The following is a 27,662-nucleotide window of genomic DNA, read 5'->3' as shown; positions in this document are numbered from 1 at the left end:
TCACAGACCAGTGCAGTGAACTCATATGTGCCCTCTGTGTGGTGTCACTTGTTCCAAGAGCTGTGAGTATTTGGTACTGATCATTGTTTTAGTTTGTTAAGCTGCCAATATGCAATATTCCAGAAATGGACCGGCTTTTAAAAAGGGAATTTATTAAGTTGCAGGGTTACAGTTATGAGGCCGTGAAAATGGCCATATTAAGGCACCAACAAGAGGTTACTGTCATTCAAGAAGGGCTGATGCTATCTGTAACACTTCTGTCAGCTGGGAAGGCACCTGGCTGGCCTCTGCTGGGGTATTTGGCTTCTGGACACTTCTGTCAGCTGGGAAGGCATATGACAACGTCTGCTATGTTTCTCTCCTGACTTGTTTCATGAGGCTCCCCCAGGGGCATTTGCCTTTTATGTCTCCCAAAGTCTCTGGGTACATGGACTTTGTCAGCACTGAATCTTTTTGTAAAATGGTTCCCTCTTAAAGGGCTCCAGTAAGCAACCCCACCTTGAATAGGTGGAGACACATCTCCATAGAAACTACCTAATCAAAAGGTGGGTCACATCTCTGTGGAAACAATAAAAAAGATTCCCCCCTACCCCCTAAAAAAGAAGATCCCACCCAGCAATTTTGAATGAGGATTAAAGAACATGGCTTTTCTGGGGTACAAACAATTTCAAGCTGGCACAATTATACAGAATAGAAATTATTTAAGTGAGCAAATGATTAAAGTGGTTTTTTATCCCCTGGAGACTTAGTCTTCCACCTTTGGGTTAGCACTGGAATGACCTAGCCAAATTACAAGGAAAAATTACTTATTTACACAATTGGGCCTATTCAGACATTTTGAGATCCAATTAAACATTTTAAAACAAAATGTCCTGTATTTTTCATTATACTAAAATTGCAGCATGAGTGCCATTACATAGTGTCTGTTAGGCAGGGGGTAGGGGTGGAGGGAAGATGTAGGTACACAAATCCTCAATATTTATTTCCGGTAGATAAGTTTATTTGGTCAAGTGGCTGTGACTGTCTCATGCTTGTCTGTTTATATCTTTTCAGTGCACAAGCATCGCTGTATCTTGGAAATGGTTGGCTTTGGGCAGTTCGGGTGGAGGACTCAATCTCATTCAGAAAGAAGGCTGGACACAGAGACTTTTTCTTTCACATAGGGTAAGATTAAAAATAGCCCTATCAAACTTTGCTTGAAGTACCTTTCATAAGTGTTAATTTCTCTATTATAAATTACCATTTGAAATAAGAGAAAAATGTAAAACTTGAGATTTAAAAGTAAAAAAAAATTAACATTTTTGAGAAGCTGCCTAATGTTTTTCATTTTGTGCCCAAGGAAGGTGCAGTTTCTCAGATTGCCTGTTGTTTACATGATGATGATTACGTTGCTGTAGCGACCAGGTGAGAAGTTGTTTTAAAACTGATCATTTCCAAATGTATTTTAAATTGGCCAGAGTGTATTGTGTTTGTTAGGGAGAACAACCCCTCTGTTTATCTGGGTCTGTCCCAATTTTAACACTGAAGTTTCCACATTCTTGGAAACCATACAGACCCTTGCAGACCAGGACAGTTGGTGACTGTAATGTTTATGGAAAATGCTAATTTGAGACAACACATTTCAAAGGTCCTAAAAGAGAAGGGAAACAGAGAGAGTTTAGAAAATGTAATTTATTTTATTTTGGTTTGATGATTAAAGCAAGGAAATTAAAGCCTTGACTTTGTACTTTCTCTTTTCTGAAGAAAAATAGTTTGTATATATTTTTGATATAGTTGTTTACTGTAATGCAATTAAATTGTACCCTTAACCCTATTGTCAAATTTTGCTTCTGTGACTCAATTCTTGCAGTCAAGGCTTTGTAGTTGTTTGGGAATTAAATCAAGAACGTCGTGGGAAACCAGAACGTATTTATGTGTCTTCAGAACACAAAGGCCGAAAAGTTACATCTCTCTGTTGGGATACTGCTCTTCTTAGAGTGTTTGTAGGTGATCATTTGGGGAAAGTGTCTGCCATCAAACTCAATGCTTCTAAGCAAGCAAAGGTGAGAACCATTCCAATTCTTTTTGTATGTGGGCGAGAAGTAACCTGTTGTCTTATATAACTTTCAGTTAATGGAGATGGTTTTGTCTACCATATTTCTTGGGGGAATAATCTAGAGCCTAGGCATTGATTTTGGGGAGACTTGTTTATATATAGCACATATGGTAGCCTGCTTTAGCTTGATACAGTTGCATAGTGACTTCTGTAAGCTAACTTCAATAATTCAATCATTTTTTATTTCAGTTCTCCCTAATCACCTGCATGGTTTATTCAAACAAACATTCTTTAATACTAGGCTTTTAAGAAAGAAAATATGCCTATTTAATAGTTGTGTGAATTAAATAGTGAAGATAGAAATAGCACTGATTGCCCAGGTTCTTATTCTCCTAGTGTCTGCATAGAAGAAACTGATGGGGCTAAGTTATTTTCTCTCAGGATACAGGTAATTTATTGTGAATATAATCTTAAAGGTATCTCCTGGATTGTGTTCAGCTGTATAGGTTCTTAGGATTCCTGCCATAGTTATTGCTGGAGTACAAGGGTTGAGGCTCAGATTATCCTAACAAAATGTTCCAGTCTGTCATTAAGGCATAGCAGACCAGCTTCTCACTGTCATTCTCCTCCAATGCTGCTATGTCGGGTCGGGGATTTGTTTTTCTCATTGGCTTATTTCTGTTTAGGGTCCTGGGAGAAAACAAAGGATATAGCTACTATTGGCTAAATTACTTTATTTTAGTTGACACATTAATATTGTTCTGGTTTGGCCATGAAGACTAATCAAAATTATACTTTCATTTTTAACATATTTTTGAACCAAAACATTCCTAATTGGAACCCTAAACATAGTATAGACTTGATTTGTCTTTTTGTCCAAAGGGAGAAGTCCTATCTACAGAACAGAAATTCTGCAAATATTCCCAAACTTGTTTCATCTTTTATTCCAGCTTTTGAGATTATGTCATCACAAACAGAGCCTTAAGAATTTCCTCCTGCTGTTGTGTACCAAACTAGTTTACAAAACTTTCAAATGAGTGAAACTTTGATATCCTAACAGGCAAATTAAATGTTGGCTTATTTTAAAAATTTTATTTCACTAGCCAATTTATTTTTGTTTAAAGGTAAAGAGGCGGTGATTGTGTGTATATCTTGTGATGAAATAAACTTTCTTTCCCTCTCCCCCTTTTAGGCATCAGCTGCCTTTGTGATGTTTCCTGTTCAGACAATAACAACAGTTGACTCCCGTATTGTTCAGTTAGATTATTTGGATGGAAGACTACTTATATCTTCACTTACTCGTTCCTTTTTGTGTGACACTGAGAGGTATACTGACCAACCATGAATCATTAAAAATAGAGAAGTTTACAACTGGAAGGGACCAATTCTCTTATATAGGTATTCAGGAATGGACTGCATGCATGCTGATGTTAGAAAGCGGAAAGGATATAGAGGAGATGAGATGATTCAGTAGGTGACTAAGACAAGTATTCAAAAAACTCTACTATGAGGAATCATCTAAGTTCTATGCAAGAAGCACAAAAGGCAATCACTGTTTTAATGTGAGGAATCAGAAAGCTTCCTTGATTGAGGTTTTTTAAAAATTTACTTTTAAAATTCCTTGTGTTTAATAGAATTTTACTGAAAGGTAAACTTGGATGAAGACTAATTAAGAACTTTGTGAAGATGACAGATATTTTACCAAAACCTTTAGGATGAAGTTAATGGCCAAAAATACAAGTGTCTTAGTAGTGCAGTAGAAGTAACTATGAGATTACTGAACACAATAGAAAATCATTTGAAATGAATGTTACATATCATGGTACTGAAGTTTCTCAAACATTCTCACTGCAGGGAAATTTTCATTGGCTAAATTTCTTTGCTGGTCTGGCTACCATAATCCTCTTTTAAAATAAATTTATTATCATAAGCAACATATAGAGACAGAAAGTAAATCAAAAGGTACCAGGGGTAGGAAGGGGAATGGAAAATGGAGAATTAGTGTTTAATGACTATAGAATTTCTTTTTGGAGTGATAGAAAAGTTTTGGTAATAAATGGTGGTGTTGGTAGCACAATATTGTGAATGTCATTAATGCCACTGAATTAATTGTATGCTTGAAAGTGGTTAAAATGGGAAAAGTTAGAACCTACCATCCAGCTTTGGTAATTTTGAAGATTTTTTTTTTTGAATATTTTTATTGACAAAACAAAACAACAAACAAACACAAACATTCTTAACATGTGAATATTCCATTCTTGGTGTATAATCAGTGGTTCACAATATCATCACATAGTTGTATATTCATCACCATGATCATTTCTTACATTTGCATCACTTGAGAAAAAGAAATAAAGAGAAAAAAGAAAAAACTCATGCATACCATATCCTTTACCCTTCCCTCTCATTGACCACTAGTATTTCCATTTACCCAATATATTTTAACCTTTGTTCCCCCTATTTTTTTATACCCCTTACCACTCCCTTTCATTGATCACTGGTATTTCAATCAACTGAATTTATTTTAACATTTCTTCCCCCTACTATTTATTTTTAATCCATATTTTTCACTCATCTGTCCATACTGTAGATAAAAGGAACATCAGACACAAGGTTTTCACAATCACACATTGATGAAGATTTTTGATAGGTTCAGTTTGTGAGATGAGAGTTGGTTAGGAGGAGACAAAAAAAATTTTAGCAGGAAGGCGAAAGTGAGTTTGGGAAAGTGAGAATCATGCATATTCCAAACCTGCCAGTCTGACTGGAGTAGGGGGGCTGTGGCAGGTAAAGATGGAGATGGAAAGGCAGGTTGATAAATTGGCACCACATTGAATGTGACAATCTTAAATGTCATGTTAAAGAAGCAGGTAGGTTCTCAAACAGATCAGTTTCAAAAAGTGTACCTATGGAAAATCAGGGTTTGGAAATTGATTCCCTTAGAGCTATCGAGGTTCTTGTCAACTTGGAAAGTCTTTATTTATTCTGGTATTCTAGAAAGCTGGGAACTGTTTATTCCAAAAAGTTTGAAGGAATGTCTACTGAGTGTCAAGAATGGTAGAGGGGAGGATGAGGAGGCATACTTTTTTTTCCCCATGGGATGAGAAAGGCACTTGGGAAGAAGGCCAGTCATAGCAGATGGCAGGTGTCTGGCATCAGAGAACCTACCTGGGCTGCAGGGAGTCAAAGCTTTGGGATGCGTATGGTCAGTTTACATGGAATTAGTAGGAGGGATGATATACTTGGTTTTGACCTATTTCAGACTATAGGTCAATTATGAAGTTAGACTCACAGATTCTTATAGGTGGTCAGAACACTGAATGAATTAATACCTTATTAGGGTTATTTTGAAGATCTTGTGAAATGGTATATATGAAAGGCTTTTTAAAATAAGGAACTAATTAAGTACAGTTTTATTTGTCCCTCTGTGCAATAGAGTTGCTAATCCTCTTTAATTTCCCATTTCATAAGGGTGTAGCTAGAGTTGGTTATGACAGTAACATAGAACTTGCTGCAAACATAACATGTTTTTGAAATGCTCACTTTCTGTTAGCTAGAATTCAGTTTGAAGGAACATAGATAGTGTCATAATTAAAATAATTTATTTATGTTTGTAATTTGTTTCAACCTACATTTTTTTCCCTAATAAACAGCAATTTTTTTTAAACCAGGGTTCTAATAACTAACCAAAGTGATAGATATGGATATGCTTCTCTTAGCAGCTGTTTACTCCTTTGTCAGTATTGTTAATGAATCTGGATGAATCCCAGGTGGGACTATAACAAACAAAATATTCTGATACAGTAGAAAGACCATTGAATAATGAATCCTAACAATATGATTTCAAGTCCTGGCTCTGCCACTTTTTAAACCTTGCTGAATGTCAGTTTCCCCATCCAGAATATAGAGATGTTTTTAAGAATTAAATAAAATGATATATATAGAAATACTTAGCTTCGTTTCCTAGTGCCTGCCCATGTGAAAAAAAAAAGGTAAAATACTTAGCCTTGTACTGTCACATAATAATTGTTTGAAAAGGTAGAAAGCAAGATTAAGGAGCATACAAATGGGTATGGGTATGAGTTGACTGAGTCTGCTCACTCAGCAAACATTTATTGCATTCCTTTGGCTCCTTAGCACTGTAGTAGGTACCCCATAGAGGCTGCGAAATTAGCAGTAGATTTCCCCCAATAAGAAACATGAGTGATAAAACTATAACTTCCTTTACTGCACTCTATAAATATCTAAGCACTTTCACATCCATGTTCTTGTAGCAAAGCAAATGTTATGAAGCAAGTAAGTATAGGGAGGTTTATTGAACTATGCAAGGTCATATCATAAATTCATGCTAGAGAACATCTCAGATCATTCTCCAATAAAAGAGATTGAGCATGTAGAGCACTACAGTGTGTTGAGTGCTTTCTGTGGGGCAGATGCTGTGCTGTATACTGGGAATTCAACTAAAGAAGAACAAGAGATGGCCTTCGCCCTGAAGAAAGCCTTAATCTATAGTTCAAATAGATATGATTGCCATTTTCATAAGTGGCAAGTGCTATAAAACTATAGTACAGGAATTTAGCATGTGGGAGCCAAGGTACTTTCTCAGAAGAGAAGTGATTCTCCTCTAAAGAGCTAAGTCATTAAGCATAACTATTAGGAGTTTTTAGGAGGAGACATATCCTCATCCGCATCATTATCACTTTCCATGTTCTAGGCAGTGTGTTAAGCTCTTTTGTATATCTATCTATTGTAATCCTAAGGGAACGGAATGTTCTAAAGTGCGGAGGTTCAAGAGGGCCTGACATTTTGAGGAAGTGGAAGTTTAGTTTGTATTTATGGCAGAAGAATGGCTTGGAGACAGAATTGGAGAGGTAGATTAGCAGTTTCCATGGAGTATCCAAAGAACATTTTACAAGGTGAGTGAGAAGCAGTCAATAGGATTCAAAGATATTTGAAATGTTTTCAACTCTAAAATATGGAGTCCTTTCTTTTAGATTTAGAAAGGGTCTTTTCATTAATTTTGAACCCCTCATTTTGTGAATCCCTTAGCACTCAGCTAAGGGAAAGGGATTTGCTTCCTGTCACAGAGAAAGTTAGTGATAAAACAGAGTCAGAACCCTCTTTCAACCTTCCCATTCTGTTGTTTTTTCCAGTGCACTGTTAATATGAATAAGGGAGAGGACATTGTGGATGGGATGGTTATGGCCATGCTGATTTGTAGTGCCATTGTTTTTGACTTTTTTGTAAGTAAATGTGCTTTCTATTCCTTTTTTGGTATTAGAGAAAAGTTTTGGAAAATTGGAAACAAGGAAAGAGATGGAGAATATGGAGCTTGCTTCTTCCCTGCAAGATGTTCTGGGGGCCAGCAACCCCTGATATATTGTGCTCGCCCTGGTTCTAGGATGTGGGAAGTGAACTTTGATGGAGAAGTTATAAGTACACATCAGTTCAAGAAACTCCTCTCGTCACCACCTCTCCCTGTGATTAATCTAAGGTAATGAATTGTGTGACTGGTTGGGATTATTTGTGGAATTTATATGGAGGCGTTTGGTTGAAATCTCTGATAGTCTCTATTATGCCTTTTAAGAGTGAAGTAGAATTTTTATTAAAAGATTCAGAAAAACCAAAAAGTTTTTAATCAATTATCCTCAAATGACTAAGGTGAATTGAATAAAGAAAGATGCAATTAAGCTCTTGAGTTTGTTTTTGAGGCAAAACTTGCCTAATAAGGAAAAGTAGGTTTTATGTTGTGGTTAAATCATTAACAGAAGTGTTTACTTCCTAGATCAGAACCTCAGTATGATCATACAGTTGGAGCCTCTCAGTCTTTGTCCTTCCCCAAACTCTTGCATCTTAGGTAAGTTTCTTCCGGTGGTTCTTGAAATAAACACACACAATTACAAAATTAGCTTGTTCTAGTTTGCTAGCTGCCGGAATGCAATGTACCAGAAACGGAGTGGCTTTTAAAAGGGGGAATTTAATGAGTTGCTAGTTTACAGTTCTAAGGCCAAGAAAAATGCCCCAATTAAAACAAGTCTATAGAAATGTCCAATCTAAGGCATCCATCCAGGGAAAGATACCTTGGTTCAAGAAGGCAGATGATGTTCAGCGCTTCTCTCTCAAGTGAGAAGGCACATGGCGAACACAGTCAGGGTTTCTCTCTCGGCTGGAAGGGCATGTGGTGAAGATGGCATCATCTACTAGCTTTCTCTCCTGGCTTCCGACTTCATGAAGCTCCCCGGGAGGCATTTTCCTTTTTCATCTCCAAAGGTCGCTGGCTGGTGGACTCTCTGCTTTGTAGTGTTGCTCTCTCTGAATCCCTCATTCTCCAAAATATTTCCCTTTTATAGGACTCCAATAAACCAATCAAGACTCACCCAAATGGGTGGAGACATGTCATCCCTTAATCTGGTTTAACAACCATTCTTGACTAAATCACATCAACCAGGGAGATGATCTCATTACAGTTTCAAATGTATTGAATAGGGATTATTCTACCTTTATGAAATGGGATTTATATTAAAACATGGCTTTTCTTAGGGGACATACTTCCTTTCAAATCAGCACATAGCTTTTTCTCTTTGTTTCTTGCTGAGAGAGGCAGTTAGATTTTTTTAATTGAATTATTTTCAGGAAGTTAGGAAATGAGCATATTACCTGATGATTTCTGCGTATAAGAGAAGTGAAAAGATCCTGGAAATGTGCTTCCCTTTCTGTTTCAAACTAAGCTAACTGGGGAGTTTGTAATTGTCTGGGAACTTCTGACAGTTAGAGGTAAGAGGTACAGGTACTCAGTCACTCGTAAGCCCCCTACCCTGAAGATGTTATAATGAAAGCAAGTCTCAAGTTGAGATCTGCCACACAGAAGTATGTTTTTTAGCAAGCAGGCACATTAATAGTTGTGTATCTTGCTTTTGTAAGCTGGGTGAAATTTCAGCTTTTTGTCCTTTAGGTGCTTCTAACGAATACCTTGCCTGAAAGATCCACTTGAAGCAGTTTCAGCCATATTCTAGTGTCAAGGTTTACCTATCCTTCTCATTAGATTAGGTGCCAAAATCTATTAAGTAGTTGCCAACTGCTGGGCTTGCCGTGTCTTGCACCTTATTCTGCAAGGGATGTCTATGTGATGATTTCCAGCTAGTCTGTGTATATTGAACTCAACTTTTGTCATCAATGGAAAATTATTTGTAATGTGTCTTTTATTCTAATTAATTAGCTATCAAGTGCAGATTCAGAGAATGTTATTTAGAGATAGTTGTAAGGTACTCTGGAGTACGGATTCCTGATTGGGGGGTCTTAAAAAGGCTAACTATTCTTGGAATTTGAATTTTTTAATGCACTCAAAATGTTAACTAATTGCCCCTAAGGGTAAGGATTAAAATTAATTTGTGTATGTGTCATGCTAACTGTAGTGACGTATTTGAAAATAAATTTAATGAAGTGATACTTTTATAAATCCATAATTCATCCTGAAAGTTATTAGAGAAATGAAAGGTAGCTACTTATCCATAAGTAGATAAAATATATAAAACTCTTCCTTTAGCAGCCTTCCTGCATGGCACTAATGATCTAATAAAATTTGTGCCTTTCTTAACCTAGACAGGAAGCCCTGTGATGGAAGAAATTATGTCTGTTATGTTCATTGTTGATTTCTCAGGGCTTAACATGGTGCCTGACACTTAATAAGATGTCTATTAATGATGGTATGTTAAGTGAGGCATGTAAAAGCCCGTTATTCAAGAGTATGTTTTCTAATGGCTAGGCCACACCCTACCAGCTTCTCCTGGCAGAGTTAATTCCTTTGAGTTAAGCTGTTTAAAACTCTTGTTATAGTCACTGCCATATAAAACCAAGCACTTCATGATCTGGCTCTGCCTACTCCTCAGCTTACGTAATAATTAATGCCACTTTGAAACCTTGCTGACTCCTCCAGCAGGCTTAGATTAGATATTTGTTCCTGTGAACTGTTGTTGTACCCTATTCATTCCTCTATCATCACAGTTATCTTACTGTGTTATGATTATTTGTCCCAGCACCAGATTATAAATAAACTCCTTATTCTAGTTTGCTAGCTGCTGGAATGCAATATACCAGAAACAGAATGGCTTTTAAAAAGGGGGATTTAATAAGTTGCTATTTTACAGTTCAAAGGCCAAGAAAATGTCCCAATTAAAACAAGTCTATAGAAATGTCCAATCTAAGGCATCCAGGGAAAGATACCTTGGTTCAAGAAGGCTGATGAAGTTCAGGGTTTCTCTCTCAAATGGAAGGGCACATGGCGAGCACAGTCAGAGTTTCTCTCTCAAGTGGAAGGCACATGGCAAATGCAGTCACAGTTTTTCTCTTGGCTGGAAGGGCATATGGCGAGCAAGGCATCTGCTAGCTTTCTCTCCTGGCTTCCTGCTTCATGAAACTCCCCCTTCATTTTCCTTCTTCATCTCCAAAGGTCGCTGGCTTGTGGACTCTCTGCTTCTCGTGGCTATGTCATCCTTCTCTGCTCTCTCTGAATCTCTTTCATTCTCCAAAATGTTTCCTTTTTTATAGGACTTCCAGAAACTTATCAAGACCCACCCAAATGTGTGGAGACATGTCAGCTAATGCAGCTTAACAACCACTCTTGATTAAATCATGTCTACAGGAAGATGATCTGATTACAGCTTTAAACATACAGTATTGAATAGGGATTATTCTCCTTTATGAAATGGGATTTAGATTAAAACATGGCTTTTTTAGGGAACATACATCATTTCAAACCAGCACACTCCCTTACCAGGCACTTAGAAGGCTAAATCAGGCACATAAAAGTCTTTCACATAATGACTAAATTAATGAATTCAACAAAGATTTTTATGAAAAATATAAAAAGGAGGAGTTCTTTTGTTTCTTTTTATTTATTTTCATTTGCACATTTGTATTTTGTGATAACCTTTACTTTCTATAAAGTCACTACCCAAATTCCACAAGGGAGCAACCATAGACAGTTGGTTTCCTTTGGGTACAGTGGTATTAGTTTTCCTTTCTTTGGCTTTTTAAACAGTGTTGTTAAGCTTGTATCCTGGTTTGTTTATTATTAGTGAAGGGATAAGGAATGAGGGATATATAAATTACAAAGTATCAGCTTTCAACTAAGCTTTCTCCCCCATTTAATTTAGGTTTTATTCCTAAGAAATTTTTCCAAGCTGAATATCAAATTCAGTTCCAAAATCATGATCTTATATCTCTTTACTCGGAAATCCTCTGGTTCTTTACTTTTTTCTCATTTGGTTCTTTTTTTTTTATTAATTAAAAATAATATGTAACAAACACAAACATTCTTAATGTATGATCATTCTGTTCTACATATATATTCAGTAATGCACAATATCATCACATAGTTGCATATTCATCATCATGGTCATTTCTTAAAACATTTACATCAATTCAGGAAAAGAAATAAAATGACAACAGAAAAAAATTCATGTATACCTTAGCCCTTACCCCTCCCTTTCATTGATCACTAGCATTTTTTTTTTCATTAATGAATTTTACAACATATTTAAAGTAGCAGAAACATCAACTCTAGCAACTACATTGAGAAAACAGAAGAGCATAGAATACCACCTACCCATTTTATGAACCAGTATTACTCTGTGCAGTAAGGAGAATTCTAAGGAGGCTCCAAACACAACTAACCCACCCCTTCCCCGATAGATTCCCAGCCTCTGTTCTTCATATACCTTCTCCCAGCTATTCAACTAAACACTAATCTAAGTACTGCTGTGAAGGGATTTTGCAGATGTAGGTAAGGTCCCTAATCAGTTTACCTTAAGATAGGGAGTTTATCTCAGTTGACCTGACCTGATCACATAAGCCCTTTTCTGTCTTTTTTTTTTTTTCACATGGGCAGGCACCAGGAGTCGAACCGGGTCTCCAGCATGGCAGGCATGAACTCTGTCTGCTAAGCCACCATGGTCTACCCCTCATAAGCCCTTTAAAAGCACAAAATTGTTTTTGGTTGGTGGCAGATGGAGCAGGTAGACAGATTCAAAGTACAAGATGATTTTGAAAGAGAAAAACTTCCTGTGGCAAGATTTGAAGATGAAGGAGCCCAGGTTGCAAGGTATCTTGACAATCTCCAATACCTGAAAGCAGTGAGCAAGTACCTAGAGACCTCAGTCCTGCAACCACAAGGAGCTGAAATATGCAACAATTTGAATAAGCTTGGAAGCAGTCTTTTCCCCAGAGTCTCCATGCTATAATTCAGCTCACCAACACCTTGATTTAGGTATCTGAGACCATGAGAAGAGAGTCCAAACATGCCTTGTCTGTTCATCTAACTTTGGGAACTGTGAGCTAATAAGTGAATATTGTTTTAAGCTGCTAAATTTATGGTTATTTGTTATGTAGCAATGAGAAATTAATATACTGCAATAACAAAACTAACAATGGAAGGAAAACTGTAGGCTAATGTCTCTCAGGAACATTAGAAAAAAAGAAATTCTTCAACATATTTGCAAATCAAATCCAGAAACCATCTCTATCTATCTATCTATCTATCTATCTATCTATCTATCTATCTATCTATCTATCTATCTATCTATCTGTCTATCTGTCTGTCTATCTATCATCTGTTTATCTGTCTTCTATCTACTTTTATAATAAGAAAATTTGATGAGTCCCAGGAATGCAAGTCTCATTCCATATTTGTTAAAACTAATTAACACAATATGCTCTATTAACAGTCTAAAGAAGGAAACCATACAAACATATCAAATGATGCAAAAAAAAAGAATAAAAAAAATTTGACAGAGTTTGATGTCCATTCATGAGAATAGCTCTCAGTGAACTAGTAACAATGGAATTTCATCAGCCTGATAAAATGCATCAAAATAGCATAAGGTAAATATACTTAATGATGAAAGATTCAATGCTTTCCCCTTAAAATTGGGAATAAAGCAAGGATGCTCAGTCTCACCAATCCTATTAAACATCATAATGAAAGTGCTATTCATTACATAAGGCATACAGAATGGAAAGGGAGAAATAAAACTGATGCTATTCACAGGTAGAATGATTGCCTATGAAGAAAATCCTAAAGAATACGTAAAAATGCCTCCTAGAGCCAATACATGAGCTTATAAGGTTGCAGGAAACATGATCACACAATTAATTTTATATTTTGTCATATTAACATTAAAAGTGGAAACGAAATTAAACTAAAATGACTACTATTGGCAGTATTTCTAGAAAATGAAATGTTTAGGTGAAAATTTAAAAATATAGAGCAACACAGCTAGTACACTGGGAAGTACAAAATGCTAATGAAATGTAATAAAAGTGCCCTAAATAAATCAAAAGACATTGTCTTTATGAATTGGAACACTCATCATGGTAAAGGTACAAATCACCCCAAATTGAATCACATATTTAATAAACTTCCAAACAAAATCCCATGATGAAATTTTGTAGATGTGGACAAGCCGACATTAAAATTTCTATGCAAACTAAAGCAACTAGAATATTAAAAAACAATTCTAAGAAAAATGAAGTTAGAAGAATCTCCTCTTATGAATTGAAGATGCTATACTGCTTCAGTTAATAAGACAGGGTGGTATTGCTGACCCAAAGACACATTGATTAGTGGAATATAATAGAAAGTTGATAAATAGAACCATGGAAATATGGCCAATTGGTTTTTTTTTTTTTTTTTTTTTAGAAATCATACCATTCTACATATGCAATCAGTAATTCTTAACATCGTCACATAGATGCATGATCATCGTTTCTTAGTACATTTGCATCGGTTTAGAAGAACTAGCAACACAACCGAAAAAGATAGAATGTTAATATAGAGAGAAAAATAAAAGTAATAATAGTAAAAACAAAACAAAACAAAAACCTATAGCTCGGATGCAGCTTCATTCAGTGTTTTAACATGATTACTTTACAATTAGGTATTATTGTGCTGTCCATTTTTGAGTTTTTGTATCTAGTCCTGTTGCACAGTCTATCCCTTCAGCTCCAATTACCCATTATCTGACCCTGTTTCTAACTCCTGCTGGACTCTGTTATCAATGACATATTCCAAGTTTATTCTCGAATGTCGATGCACATCATTGGGACCATACAGTATTTGTCTTTTAGTTTTTGGCTAGACTCACTCAGCATAATGTTCTCTAGGTCCATCCATGTTATTACATGCTTCATAAGTTTATCCTGCCTTAAAGCTTCATAATATTCCATCGTATGTATATACCACAGTTTGTTTAGCCACTTGTCTGTTGATGGACATTTTGGCTGTTTCCATCTCTTTGCAATTGTAAATAACGCTGCTATAAACATTGGTGTGCAAACGTCCGTTTGAGTTTTTGCCCTTAATTCCTTTGAGTAGATTCCCAGCAATGGTATTGCTGGGTCGTATGGCAATTCTATATTCAGCTTTTTGAGGAACCGCCAAACTGCCTTCCACAGTGGTTGCACCCTTTGACATTCCCACCAACAGTGGATAAGTGTGCCTCTTTCTCCGCATCCTCTCCAGCACTTGTCATTTTCTGTTTTGTTGATAATGGCCATTCTGGTGGGTGTGAGATGATATCTCATTGTGGTTTTGATTTGCATTTCTCTAATGGCCAGGGATATTGAGCATCTCTTCATGTGCCTCTTGGCCATTTGTATTTCCTCTTCTGAGAGGTGTCTTTTCAAGTCTTTTTCCCATTTTGTAATTGGGTTGGCTGTCTTTTTGTTGTTGAGTTGAACAATCTCTTTATAAATTCTGTATACTAGACCTTTATCTGATATGTCATTTCCAAATATTGTCTCCCATTGTGTAGGCTGTCTTTCTACTTTCTTGATGAAGTTCTTTGATGCACAAAAGTGTTTAATTTTAAGGAGTTCCCATTTATTTATTTCCTTCTTCAGTGTGCTTGCTTTAGGTTTAAGGTCCATAAAACCGCCTCCAATTGTAAGATTCATAAGATATCTCCCTACATTTTCCTCTAACTGTTTTATGGTCTTAGACCTAATATTTAGATCTTTGATCCATTTTGAGTTAACTTTTGTATAGCGTGTGAGATATGGGTCTTCTTTCATTCTTTTGCATATGGATATCCAGTTCTCTAGGCACCATTTATTGAAGAGACTGTTCTGTCCCAGGTGAGTTGGCTTGACTGCCTTATCAAAGATCAGATGTCCATAAATGAGAGGGTCTATATCTGAGCACTCTATTCGATTCCATTGGTCGATATATCTATCTTTATGCCAATACCATGCTGTTTTGACCACTGTGGCTTCATAATATGCCTTAAAGTCAGGCAGTGCAAGACCTCCAGCTTCGTTTTTTTTCCTCAAGATGTTTTTAGCAATTTGGGGCACCCTGCCCTTCCAGATAAATTTGCTTATTGGTTTTTCTATTTCTGAAAAATAAGTTGTTGGGATTTTGATTGGTATTGCATTGAATCTGTAAATCAATTTAGGTAGGATTGACATCTTAACTATATTTAGTCTTCCAATCCATGAACACGGTATGCCCTTCCATCTATTTAGGTCTTCTGTGATTTCTTTTAACAGTTTTTTGTAGTTTTCTTTATATATGTTTTTTGTCTCTTTAGTTAAATTTATTCCTAGGTATTTCATTCTTTTAGTTGCAATTGTAAATGGGATTCATTTCTTGATTTCCCCCTCCGCTTGTTCATTACTAGTGTATAGAAATGCTACAGATTTTTGAATGTTGATCTTGTAACCTGCTACTTTGCTATACTCATTTATTAGCTCTAGTAGTTTCGTTGTGGATTTTTCCAGGTTTTCGACGTATAGTGTCATATCATCTGCAAACAGTGATAGTTTTACTTCTTCCTTTCCAATTTTGATGCCTTGTATTTCTTTTTCTTGTCTAATTGCTCTGGCTAGAACCTCCAACACAATGTTGAATAATAGTGGTGATAGTGGACATCCTTGTCTTGTTCCTGATCTTAGGGGGAAAGTTTTCAATTTTTCTCCATTGAGGATGATATTAGCTGTGGGTTTTTCATATATTCCCTCTATCATTTTAAGGAAGTTCCCTTGTATTCCTATCTTTTGAAGTGTTTTCAACAGGAAAGGATGTTGAATCTTGTCAAATGCCTTCTCTGCATCAATTAAGATGATCATGTGATTTTTCTGCTTTGATTTGTTGATATGGTGTATTACATTAATTGATTTTCTTATGTTGAACCATCCTTGCATACCTGGGATGAATCCTACTTGGTCATGATGTATAATTCTTTTAATGTGTTGTTGGATATGATTTGCTAGAATTTTATTGAGGATTTTTGCATCTATATTCATTAGAGAGATTGGCCTGTAGTTTTCTTTTTTTGTAATATCTTTGCCTGGTTTTGGTATGAGGGTGATGTTGGCTTCATAGAATGAATTAGGTAGTTTTCCCTCTGCTTCGATTCTTTTGAAGAGTTTGAGGAGAGTTGGTACTAATTCTTTCTGGAATGTTTGATAGAATTCACATGTGAAGCCGATCACTAGCATTTTAATCTAAATTTATTTTAACATTTGTTTCCCCTATTGTTTATTTTTATGCCGTATGTTTTACTTGTCTGTTGATAAGGTAGATAAAAAGGAGCATCAGACACAAGGTTTTCATAATCACACAGTCACATTGTGAAAGCTGTATCATTATACAATCATCTTTAAGAAACATGGCTACTGGAACACAGCTCTACATTCATTTGGTTCTTGATGACAGCCTTACCAATTCTACTTAGTTTGAACTAGGATTCTGACCATTTCTTTCATCTTTGTGAGAAAGATCATTTTCTTAAAGAGACAGTGGTCTGTTTTTTCACGTTGACAAAATATTTAATATTTGCTTGAGGACCCAGTTTTTGTTACATATAAACTTAGTTTTATAGCCACATGGTACCATTTTTAGTACTCTTGGAAGCATAAAGGAAAAAAAGTATGGCCCCTTTTCTTAAGATTATAATTTTCTTATGGAAATATGGTTTATTTCCACACTAAGTTTAAGAACAATAAAAAAAAAAATAAGAGGTATGATCTTTCTGTATGATTAAGTGCCACATGAGCAGTGTTGACAAGAAATAGTTCAAGTGCTGGAAGAAGAGGGATTACTGTGAACTGGGTGGGAGGATTTCAGAGGGGAGTAGAACTTCTGCTGATTCTTGAGAAATGACTTGGATGAGAAATTATAAATTGGGGAATGCCCTGACCAGGGGCAAGAAGGAGAGATTATCAGTGGACAGTTAATCACAGGTTTGGGAAGCATAGATTCTTTTTTTTTTCTTTTTTAACATATATGTTTTCACTGAGAAATCATCACAACACATACAGTCCATACATGGTGTACAATCAGTGGCTCACACTATTATCATATTGTTGTATATTCATCACCATGATCACATCCCATACCCCTTACCCCTCCCTCTAATTGACCACCAGTATTTCAGTCTACCAAATTTTTTTTATTCTTTATCCTCCCTCCCATTATTTATATATCATCCTTATTTTTTTACTGATCTGTCGATACCCTGTATAAAAGGAGCATCAATTAGAAGGTTTTCACAATCACATAGTAACATTGTGTTATTGTACAGTCATCTTCAAGAATCAAGGCTACTGGAACACAGCTCAAGAGTTTCCCTCCAGCCGCTTCAATACATCATAAACTTAAAAGGGATATCTATATCAAGCATAAAAATAAACTCCAGGATAACTTCTCAGTTCTGTTTGAAGTCATTCAGCCACTGAAACTTTATTTTGTCTCATTTTTCTCTTTCCCCTTTTTGTCAAGAAGGCTTTCTCAATCCCATGATGCTGGATCTTAGCTCATTCTGGAAGTCCTGTCTCATGTTGCCAAGGAGATTTATACCCCTAGGAGTTGTGTCCCATCTATGGGGGAGGGCAGTGAGTTCACCTACCAAGTTGGCTTAGAGAGAGAGGCCACATCTGAGCAACAAAAGAGATTCTTTGGGATAACTCTTAGGCATAATTATAAGTAGGTGTGGCTTTTCCTTTGCAGGAATAAGTTTCATAAGGGTGAGCCTCCAAAGTAGCCTCTCGACTCTGCTTGAACTCTCTCACTGTTATCTTATTTGTTACACTTCTTTTCCCCCTTTTGGTCAGATGGCATTATTGATCCATGGTGCCAGGGCCAGATTCATTCCTGGGAGTCATCTCCCATGCCACCAGGGAGAGGGGGAGGTCAGTGATTTCACTTGCAGAGTTGGGCTTTGGGAAAGAGAGGCCACATCTGATCAACAAAAGAGGTCCTCTGGAAGTAACTCTTAAGCATACCTACAGGTAGGCTAAGTTTCTCTGCTGCATACATAAGCTTCACAAGAGCAAGCCTCAAGATCAGGAGCTTGGCCTATTGATTTGGGTGTCCCTGATGTTTGACACAGTAACAGGGGTTTCCCAGTGGTAAAGTTTAAAAGTTCATATTTTTTCTCTCATCCCTTAAGGGACTTTGCTAATACTTTTTGATTATCTGCTTAATATACTCTGGAGTATGTCCAGGCATTACATTAAACTATACAGTATTAAAGGCGCTCATTCTTAGTATAGGCTTCCTGTGTTTGGATTGTTTACATGATGTATCCAGCCAAGTTGATTAGATTATGTGCTACAGAAATTTAGGTTCTGAACAAAATAAGCCTTTCTTCCTTTGGTCTCAAAGAGTACATGAGGTTCTAAAATATAGACTATGTCTTCCTTACCCCTGTATTTTGAAATACCTTAGTCCCGACCTAGTCCTTCTTATCCCTAAATACCAGGTTATACATATATAAAACAGTCTCTCAAAATCCAGAAATAACAATTACCAGTCCAGACTAAATGTTATTGCTATAGGAGCTTACAATCTAGGTCCCTGTTTTCTTATAAGTATTTTCTAAATGAGACCATACAATATTTGCTTGTTTGTTTATGGCTTATTTTGCCTCAACTAATGTCCCACAGGTTCATTCATAATGTTGCAGGCCTTATGACTTTCGTTCCTTTTTGTAGTAATAGAATATTTGATTATATGTATAAACCATCGTATGCCAGTCTACTTCTCTGTCAGTGAATCCTTTAGCCACCTCCATCCATTGAACATCATGTATAATGTCCTAACTCAACAGTCCAGAACATATTTAATATTTATGTATGATTTTTCCCAATTTTGTATCATTTTATACTGTTGTTTTTTAGTGAGCTATTGTTACAGAAAAGTGTTATTATGACTTGATTAGCTGGATCACTGCTTGTTTTTTTTTTGTCCAGTCTGATTTTACTTTAAGCATCATATACAGGTCTGAATTCAGGGAATTATATCATAACCTATTTTAAACTTCTTTCATTTTTTTTTGCAGTGAGCATTGTGTGCTGACTTGGACAGAGAGAGGAATATACATTTTTATACCCCAGAATGTTCAGGTTCTTCTTTGGAGTGAAGTCAAAGGTAATTGTATTTTTGTTCCTTATGTAACTTTATTATAAAGTGATTCTCTTGCAGTTTAAGAGGTAGAAAAATATATTGGGGTGATGTTTCTTTTAAAGACTAAAATCATAGGTGTTTCCCATTGTAAGGTACTTCCCAAGAATACATCTGTGGATTTGTATTCAGCTAATTTTTTATGCGTGTGGATTATTTAAAACATCAAATTCATTTAAATATTAGCTACCATTGCTATAACCAAATGGGTTGCTTTTTTCCCCCCACGTACCCTCAATCTTTAGCTCTGTTAGGAGTCTTGCGTTAATTCCCATTTTCTGTTTTAGTAATTTGGGATTCAAAAAGTTCTTGAGGGAACAGCAGCCACAAAGAAAATAAATCTATGTATTCTTTTAGTTAGAACGAGAAAGGGGACATCTAGCTTTTTAGGCCTTGCTGCCCAGTAGAGAGCTATTTTGATTCTTTGTCCTTTTTCTACTTTGTATAAGCAAAGAGAAGAAACCATTACTTTCTTGTCTGTTCAACATTGATTTCTTATTAAGTGTCCTTCTGGATTAATTCCTTTCAAGACATTCTGTCAAGACATGTATTTTCTCATTAACTGTTGATTTACATATGGTGTTTAAATCCTTTCGACTGAATATCAGGTTGTAACTCTCAGAAATGGTATAATCTGGCCTCTAATTTAGATTGCCCTCTTTTAAATTTCCAATATTTTTCCCTAGAAAATAGCATTTTAAACATAGAATTTAAAATCAGAAACATTTGGTTCATTCTCCATATTTATTCTTGATCTTTTCAGAATAGTAAATGTCTAAAATAATATTTCTTCTTTGAAATGCAAGTATAAACATAGAGATGAAATTCAGTCAAGTCAAACCCTGTATAAGAAGTGAATTTATTAGAATAATTTCAGCTCTTGCAAAAATGGAGAGGGAGTATTTAGTTAACATCCTATGTATTCACCCCTGTTGTTTTTGTAGAAATTCAAGATGTGGCTGTCTGCAAAAATGAGCTGTTCTGTTTGCATCTAAATGGGAAAGTCTCACATCTTTCCCTGGTATCTGTGGAACGCTGTGTGGAACGCCTGTTAAGGAAAGGCCTATGGAACCTAGCAGCTTGCACTTGTTGTCTCTTTCAAAATTCTGTCATTGCTAGCAGAGTAAGTCAGTGTTCATATTAGACATGTTTTTCATGAGTTGTTAAAACCATCCTAGCCTGCAGGATTATGTTCTAAAATTGCTTGTCTTTATTAGCCTTTTCTATATGATCTACAAATCATATAAGCAACAGTAAGTCCCCTTAGTAAACATGACAGAAATATTTCTGCAGATGGGTGGAGGGTAAGAAAGAGCGTACACTTTCCATTTTTATTAAAAATATCAAATTTACCCCCAATTCATTTGAACTTCATGCTTGGTTGTTCTTTTTTTTGTTTTGGTCTTTATTTTATTACTCATGTGCCCATACACTGGATAAGGGGAATGTCAATCACATGCTTTTCACAATCACAGTGTCACACCATAAAAGCTATATAGTTGAAGAATCAAGGCGACAGGATTACAGCTCAACAGTTTCAGGTTGAACTTCTACCTAATATAATACACCAAAGACTAAAAAGGAATACCTTTAAAATGCATAAGAATAACCTTCGGAATGACCTGTCAACTCTATCTGAAATCTCTTAACCATTGAAACTATTTTGCTTCATTTCTTTTTCCCTTTTTGGTCACGAAGTTTTTCTCAATAGCATAATGCCAGAGCAAGGCTCATCCCTGGTAGTCATGTCCCATGTAGATAGGGAGGGTAGTGAATTTATTTGTAGAGTTGGCTTAGAGAAAGAGACCACATCTGAGCAACAAAAGAGGTTCTCTGGAGTGACTTTTAGGTGTAATTGTAAGTAGGCTTAGCGTCTCCTTTACCGGAATAAGTTTCATAAGGGCAAGCCAGGAAATCTCCTGGCATGGTTTATTAAATTGGGAGTCCCTAATGCTTGAGAGACTAATCAGGAATTCCTCAGGTGGAGAAGGTTACTATTTCCATGTTTTCCCCCAGTCCCTCAAGAGGGATTTGGCAAATACTTTTTTATTTTCTGCCCAAAAATACCGTGGGAGCTATCGGGATATTACATTAACCTGTACAGAATAACAAGATATTCTAGGTTCCAAGTAAGTATGTTGTTTGAATAAACTGACCATATAGATTAAGTTAGATAGCATGCTACAAAAATATATATTTTGTACCAAATAAATATCACTTCCTTTGTATCACACACAAGTTGAAGTTTTAAAATACAGTCACTTTCGTCTCTTTCCCTGTATTCTGATTTCCCTTTCATTCATATCTCTAATTGAAGTCTGATGTCTTTTTCAACTTTTTTAACAGTTACTTTATGGACTAATACTGATTTTCAGAGCAGCACAACTCTGAGTCTTAACTCTGAGTCTCAGGTGTCACACAAATACCCTAAGTTCCAGCCAATGACCAGGTTGTACACAAAGAACTCAGCATCTCAGAATTTAGAAATAGCAGTTAAAACTCAGGAATAGGCATAACTGCTATAAGAGTTTACAATCTAGAAACGTTTACAACAAACCTTATTGAACATTCTGTATCCCTGAATTGGCAGTTGTCCAGTCTCTGCCCAGGTTCTATTCCCGATAATCTATGCTCTTTAATTCAGTTGTCAGAGTTTGCCCATTATAGTTGGTCCGTATTAGTGAGGCCTTACAATATTTGTCCCTTCATTTCTGGCTTATTTCACTCAACATAATGTCCTCAAGATTTATTCATCTAGTTGTATGCCTCATGACTTCATTAGGTCCATCTCCATCCATTGTAAATCATAACTAATGCCATCAGGCTTGGCCTTAAGAAGGATGATTATGTTTATGGTTACTCTTAATTAAATTCTTAATTTCGGTGATGACTATCATTAGGTCTTTCACCAGCTTGTTTGGCATTTTTACAGCACCTTTGAGGTTTTATGTACACCTATTAAAAAATATTGGCTATTTAAATATGGGTATAGTTACAATAAGCTATTCTAATTCTGGATAATGCCCATGGATGTTTACTTAATCCTTTTATTAGGCAAGAAAAACTTTGACTATAGATAAATTGGAGCATTTGAAATCTCAGCTGGACCTCTCAAGCTATACTGATTTAATTTCTCAACTGGAAGAATTGATCTTAAAATTTGAACCTTTGGATTCAGCTTGCAGCAGTAGAAGAAGCTCCATTTCATCACATGTAGGTAATCTGAGCTTTTTAAAGGGTTTTTCTGTACAGTAAGATTTTCTGACCTTAATTTGTGCTCATTCACCTCCAAGATCCCAAAACTTACCTTCCTTTCCGTGTAGTAGAGTTTTGGGGGCTTTCTTTTAACATGCTAGTCAATTAAAGGAAATCTCAGTTTGGATCTGTCTTGTATCCACATCTTTGCTTTGTCATTGTTTGTTATTTTTGGTTCCAAAATGCATCTGAGATCTCCTGTGACGTCTAGTTCAAGTTAAGTTGCTCCTAATATGTGATTTCAGTTGCTTCATGCTAATTTGAGTCTCAGTGCAGGTCCTGATTGTTTCATTTAATTCCCGTTCTAATTGCCAGGCTTTAATGTAGATAAAATGAAGAAATAATGTAGCATGATGCCACTAGCAAATCAGAATAACCCAACTGCCAGGTATCAGAACCTTTGTTTATGGTTTGCTGGAATAGGCCATAATTGTTGTTAATTCAGTTTCTACTTTGGTGTTGATATTTTTCTTAAAAAGCTGTAAATGTTATTAAAGACACATTTACTTTAATATCTTGGAATTTTTTCTGTTTTTAGGAAAGTTTCAGCATCTTGGACTCTGGTATTTATCGTATCATTAGTAACAGAAGAGGCAGTCAGTCAGAGGAAGATTCTTGTTCTCTTCACAGCCAGACCCTTTCAGAAGATGAGAGACTTAAAGAATTCACCCCACCTCAGGAAGAGAACCAGCCAGATCAGTGCTGTGGCTCACAGGGAAATGAAGGTGAAGAATGTCTTTTGCCGATTGCTGATATGAGGCATTGTTTCTTCTGGTTGTCAGTATTGCACATAGGATTTTCTACAAGGTGTTAATTATTTTTAGTATTTTATTTGATAGATTTTAGTTGTTTTGTTCTCACCTTGTGTTTATGCTAACATTGGTTAAGTAAATTAATTTTGATGAAAATGCTGGGAAGATTAAGAAAGGAGATCATTAACCAAAAGAGTAGAAAGACTTTATCCTGACTAACCAAATTGTTTTCCATCAGGAATGAGAAATTACTAGTTTTGGGGGCCACTGCCTTCACTTTCTGATGTTCAAGTTTTCCTGTAACCAAACTGTTGAGAAACAATTAATAGAAGCTGAACTTCCTTTTTGAATTACGGGGATTCAGGGCTAGTAGGAAATGTAGGTATCTGCCTAAGTGTTTTATGTGTGGAACATCCCATACTTCTTGTAATTGTGTTTCGCCCATTTGTATATGGTTTGGTTGTGATTTTGGTATCAAATCCTTCATTTCTTTTGGCTTATTCATTTCAGAATTTCCTTAAATATAAAAAACTTCCTTGTAATTAGATTTTGTTTCTTTTTTCCCTGATTCGTTTCATTAGATAATGTTTCTCATGTTCCAGTGACGTTTGAAACAGATAAGAATGAAACTTTTCTCCCCTTCGGCATTCCATTATCATTTCGTTCTCCATCTCCTCTTTTATCTCTTCAGGCAGTCAAGGAAAGGTAAACCAATTAGTCTTGTCATTTAATCACATTTCTGGTTATGCTTCAGTCGTCATATTAGATAGTTTGTGCTGAGAATGAAAAGACGTTTTAAATGAGAAAAAGAAGGGTCCCTAGGTTTTTTATGTTCCTTCTTTGTTTAAGTAACTGGACACTTGAGTTGTTAGCAATTGTGGGTTTTTGTTTTTCTCCAGAGAAGAAGATTAAAATCTGGTTTTTCTTCATCCTGGATGGAAACAGTTTCATTATATCATTTGACATTTCTTGATCCTTTCTTAACTTGGCTAAGGCCTGGAGAATTTGCAGAATTCTAGTCCTAGCTACCGTATAGGACCAGGATTGACATTTGAGTTTAAGAGAGAAAACTGTGCTACTAGTTAACTGCTTATCTGAGTCTTATTAGATACAAACTTTGTTTCTTAAGAAGGGTTTATTGTGACTCGATAGCAGCTGAGTTTCTATAAAGAAATACTTTACTGTTCTGTGGCCAGGATGGGGTAAGTAGGTGGTCAGGATTACTTTGCTTGAGTTGACAGAAACATTGCAGACACAACTGGAGTTAAAGACTTTTTCTTTAGCACTAAATTTGGTTTTTCAGGGCAATTTAGTGAATGAGGTGAATTATTATATTGTGGAATTTATGTGGGCCCTATGTGAATTATATAGGTGATTTGGGAAGTTTAGTTAGCAACTTCCCAAACAGAGATTCTTTTTTTTTTTTAAATAAAATCCAAGTTACCTTCCTGAAACTAAAAGGACAATAAAGAACTCACATACTAAAATTTTTATTCTTGGCAGTACTGAGATTTTTTCATGTTAGTATTTCGGTATTTGACTTTTAGTGTATCTAGCTTCGTGCGTAAAACTACTGAGAAAATTGGCACCCTTCACACAAGCCCTGATATGAAAGTGGGACCAGAACCTAAAGGTGTTGAGCAATTATGTGAAGAAGATATGAGTCCACTCACCTGCCCATTGGAGGAAGACACTGAGTAAGCCTTAAATATCAATCTTAGTAAATTTTTAGTAAATATCAGTCTTAGAATTTGTTTGAACAAAGCCATGACCTGTTGGAGAAGGCATATGTATAAACCCATTCATTGTAGATTGATTGAATAGCTCATAAAAATCATAAATCCCAGAAAGTGTTGGAAAATTATCTCAACCCCCTCAGATGTTTTGAGGCAAATAGTACCTCTTCCATCTTTTCCCTGTACAACCCTTCCCATGTTCCTACTCCATGATCCCATAATCTCCTCAGTTTCTGAGATATCCTAGGAGGAGTATTAATAGAATGACCAAGGATCTATATCTTGTCCTGGCCCTGTTTCTCCTACACATGGGTAAGTCATTGATACTCTCTGGCCTGTAAGTTGTAGCAGAGCCCTTGGCCTAGTGCACTGGGAAGTGTTGTGTCCATTTGGCCTCTGCCTTATGTCATAGTTCAGGAAATGTGGGCATTAGAGGCAAAGAAGTTAAGTACTCATCCAAGAACTAGGAGAGAGACCCACAGGCCCAGTGTACCTGGATAGTCTGATTAAATTGAAGGTGTGTACCATGATGTTTATAGGAAAAAAGTATAGAGTTGTCGTCAAGGCATTTAAGACAGTCCTCCTAAATCGGACTTTAGCCACCCTTCCAGCTACATTTCTAAACACATCCTTCTAACCACTTTAAATTCCAGTCCTGTCAGAGAACTGGGGGTATACTCTGACGTCTCACTGTCTTTCTTTATGCCGTGTCTGTAATCTGGAGTATTCTTCCCCTATTTTTTCTTAACACATGCTACCTGCTGAGGATTGCATCCCTTGATTGCCCAGTCAGAATAATTATTCCTTGTATACTTCTATAGCATAGTGCTGGTGCTACTCGTTAGTATTCATTTTATTCTCTTTTATATTACATATAGTTGTCTGCATGCCTTTCTTTCTGATTAGATCCCATTCTGACTTAAGCTTACCCTTCTTAAGGCCAAAGACCATTTTGTTTGTCTGTTTGTCTCATATAACATTAGGTTCTATACTTGCCACTTAATGTCTAGAAATATTTGTCTAAGAAAGTTCTGATTTCCTCTAATAATATTGTGAATATTATTTTTATTTTTTACACTTTTTAGGGAGAAAAAAGAGCTAATTAGTAAACTTCCAGAAGAAGACAGATTCCAAGAGCTCAAAGTAGCAACAGCAGAAGCAATGTAAGTACTTATGCGTGAGAAAGTTTTACAGTGTATGGGAATGACTTTCTGAAATCATTAGAAATGGTCCTGAGATGATCTCAAGCTGAGGTACTGGAATCAAAATTCAAGAATTAGTAAAATACTACCAGGTTAATATTCTCAGTATTGTCACCTTGCTGAGATAATTGTTTTTGTTTGCTGTGCAATGGCAGGTCACGTTTCGTTCTTTTCCATGTGAATATCCTGTTATTGCAGCACCATTTGTTGAATTTTTTCCTTTTTTTTTTTGGAGTATATGGGCTGGGAATCGAATCTGGGTCTCCCATATGGCAGGCAGGAATTCCACCACTGAACTATCTGTGTACCCCTAAGGCGAGAGATAATTGTTTTTTAAAGTGTTTAAAAGTAGTATTTATTCCAGATAAGTATGTTGTCTGTGTTAGGTCTATTTAGCATGAACTAATTTGTTAAAAAAAATCAAAACATAAATTTTATATTTATCTTGTATAGGACAATGCTACAGGATCCACTGGTTTTATTTGAACCCAAGTCTCTGAAAAAGGTTTTACAGAAATGGCTTTTACAGTTAGAAAAAACATTTGCCATGAAGGACTTTTCAGGCATTTCAGATACTGGCAATTTATCTGTGAAATCCAACCAGAATGTGCTATTGCTTGATGAATCAAAAAAGAAAATAATAGAGGAAGATAATGAAAAAGAAAAGAGGGACTCTTTAGACAATGAAGAAACTGTTGATAAAACATCATGTGAATCTGTAAGTAGTCTGAGGGAGCCCTCGGATCACCTTTTTCAAGTGTGTTCTCCATGCATTTTAGCAAATGGTCTTCAGAAGGACTTGGCCGAATTAACAACGTTTTGTTTGGAGTTGAATGTATTGAATTCTAAGGTTGAATGCACAGATGGACATGTGGATCTCACTTTGCAACAGTGCTCTTCTGAAATTCAGGCTTGTCAGTTTCTAAAGAAGTACTTTTTTCTTTTGGACTTGAAAAGAGCAAAGGAGAGTATCAAGCTTAGTTATACCAACAGTCCTCGTGTTTGGGATACTTTTATTGAAGGAGTGAAAGGTAATAATCAGATTGCCTTATGAAAGATAGAAATTAGCTGTAGCTTCTTGAATTTTGGGGTTTAAAAAATATTTAGGTAGAAATTCATCTCTGTTCTGGTCAAACCTCCATTCTTCTTTCCATTCATTTTAATTTTTAATAGTTATTCAAATGCTAGTTTAGTTTGCAACTGTACTATAAAAAATTATTG

General features: G+C 36.0%; 1 protein-coding gene across 7 annotated transcripts in view; it reads left to right on the top strand.

The window, feature by feature from the left end:
* The window catches only part of HPS5 (HPS5 biogenesis of lysosomal organelles complex 2 subunit 2), a 61,331-nt gene that overhangs the window by 8,142 nt on the left and 25,527 nt on the right, over positions 1 to 27,662 (top strand). For all 7 annotated transcript variants that reach the window (XM_077114170.1, XM_077114167.1, XM_077114165.1 and 4 more), the window contains 14 exons: positions 1,054 to 1,164; positions 1,340 to 1,404; positions 1,850 to 2,042; positions 3,228 to 3,361; positions 7,317 to 7,529; positions 7,821 to 7,892; positions 19,375 to 19,463; positions 20,441 to 20,619; positions 22,551 to 22,709; positions 23,290 to 23,476; positions 24,085 to 24,208; positions 25,051 to 25,200; positions 26,325 to 26,402; positions 26,895 to 27,472. In XM_077114170.1, coding sequence (XP_076970285.1) covers positions 1,054 to 1,164; positions 1,340 to 1,404; positions 1,850 to 2,042; positions 3,228 to 3,361; positions 7,317 to 7,529; positions 7,821 to 7,892; positions 19,375 to 19,463; positions 20,441 to 20,619; positions 22,551 to 22,709; positions 23,290 to 23,476; positions 24,085 to 24,208; positions 25,051 to 25,200; positions 26,325 to 26,402; positions 26,895 to 27,472 — 2,332 coding nt within the window. The remainder of the gene's footprint in view (positions 1 to 1,053; positions 1,165 to 1,339; positions 1,405 to 1,849; positions 2,043 to 3,227; positions 3,362 to 7,316; positions 7,530 to 7,820; positions 7,893 to 19,374; positions 19,464 to 20,440; positions 20,620 to 22,550; positions 22,710 to 23,289; positions 23,477 to 24,084; positions 24,209 to 25,050; positions 25,201 to 26,324; positions 26,403 to 26,894; positions 27,473 to 27,662) is intronic.

This window comes from Tamandua tetradactyla, chromosome 8, assembly GCF_023851605.1.
Source record: "Tamandua tetradactyla isolate mTamTet1 chromosome 8, mTamTet1.pri, whole genome shotgun sequence".
Taxonomy (NCBI): Eukaryota; Metazoa; Chordata; class Mammalia; order Pilosa; family Myrmecophagidae; genus Tamandua; species Tamandua tetradactyla.
Note: the sequence above shows the minus strand (reverse complement) of the source record. Positions and strands in the feature narration are given on the sequence as shown.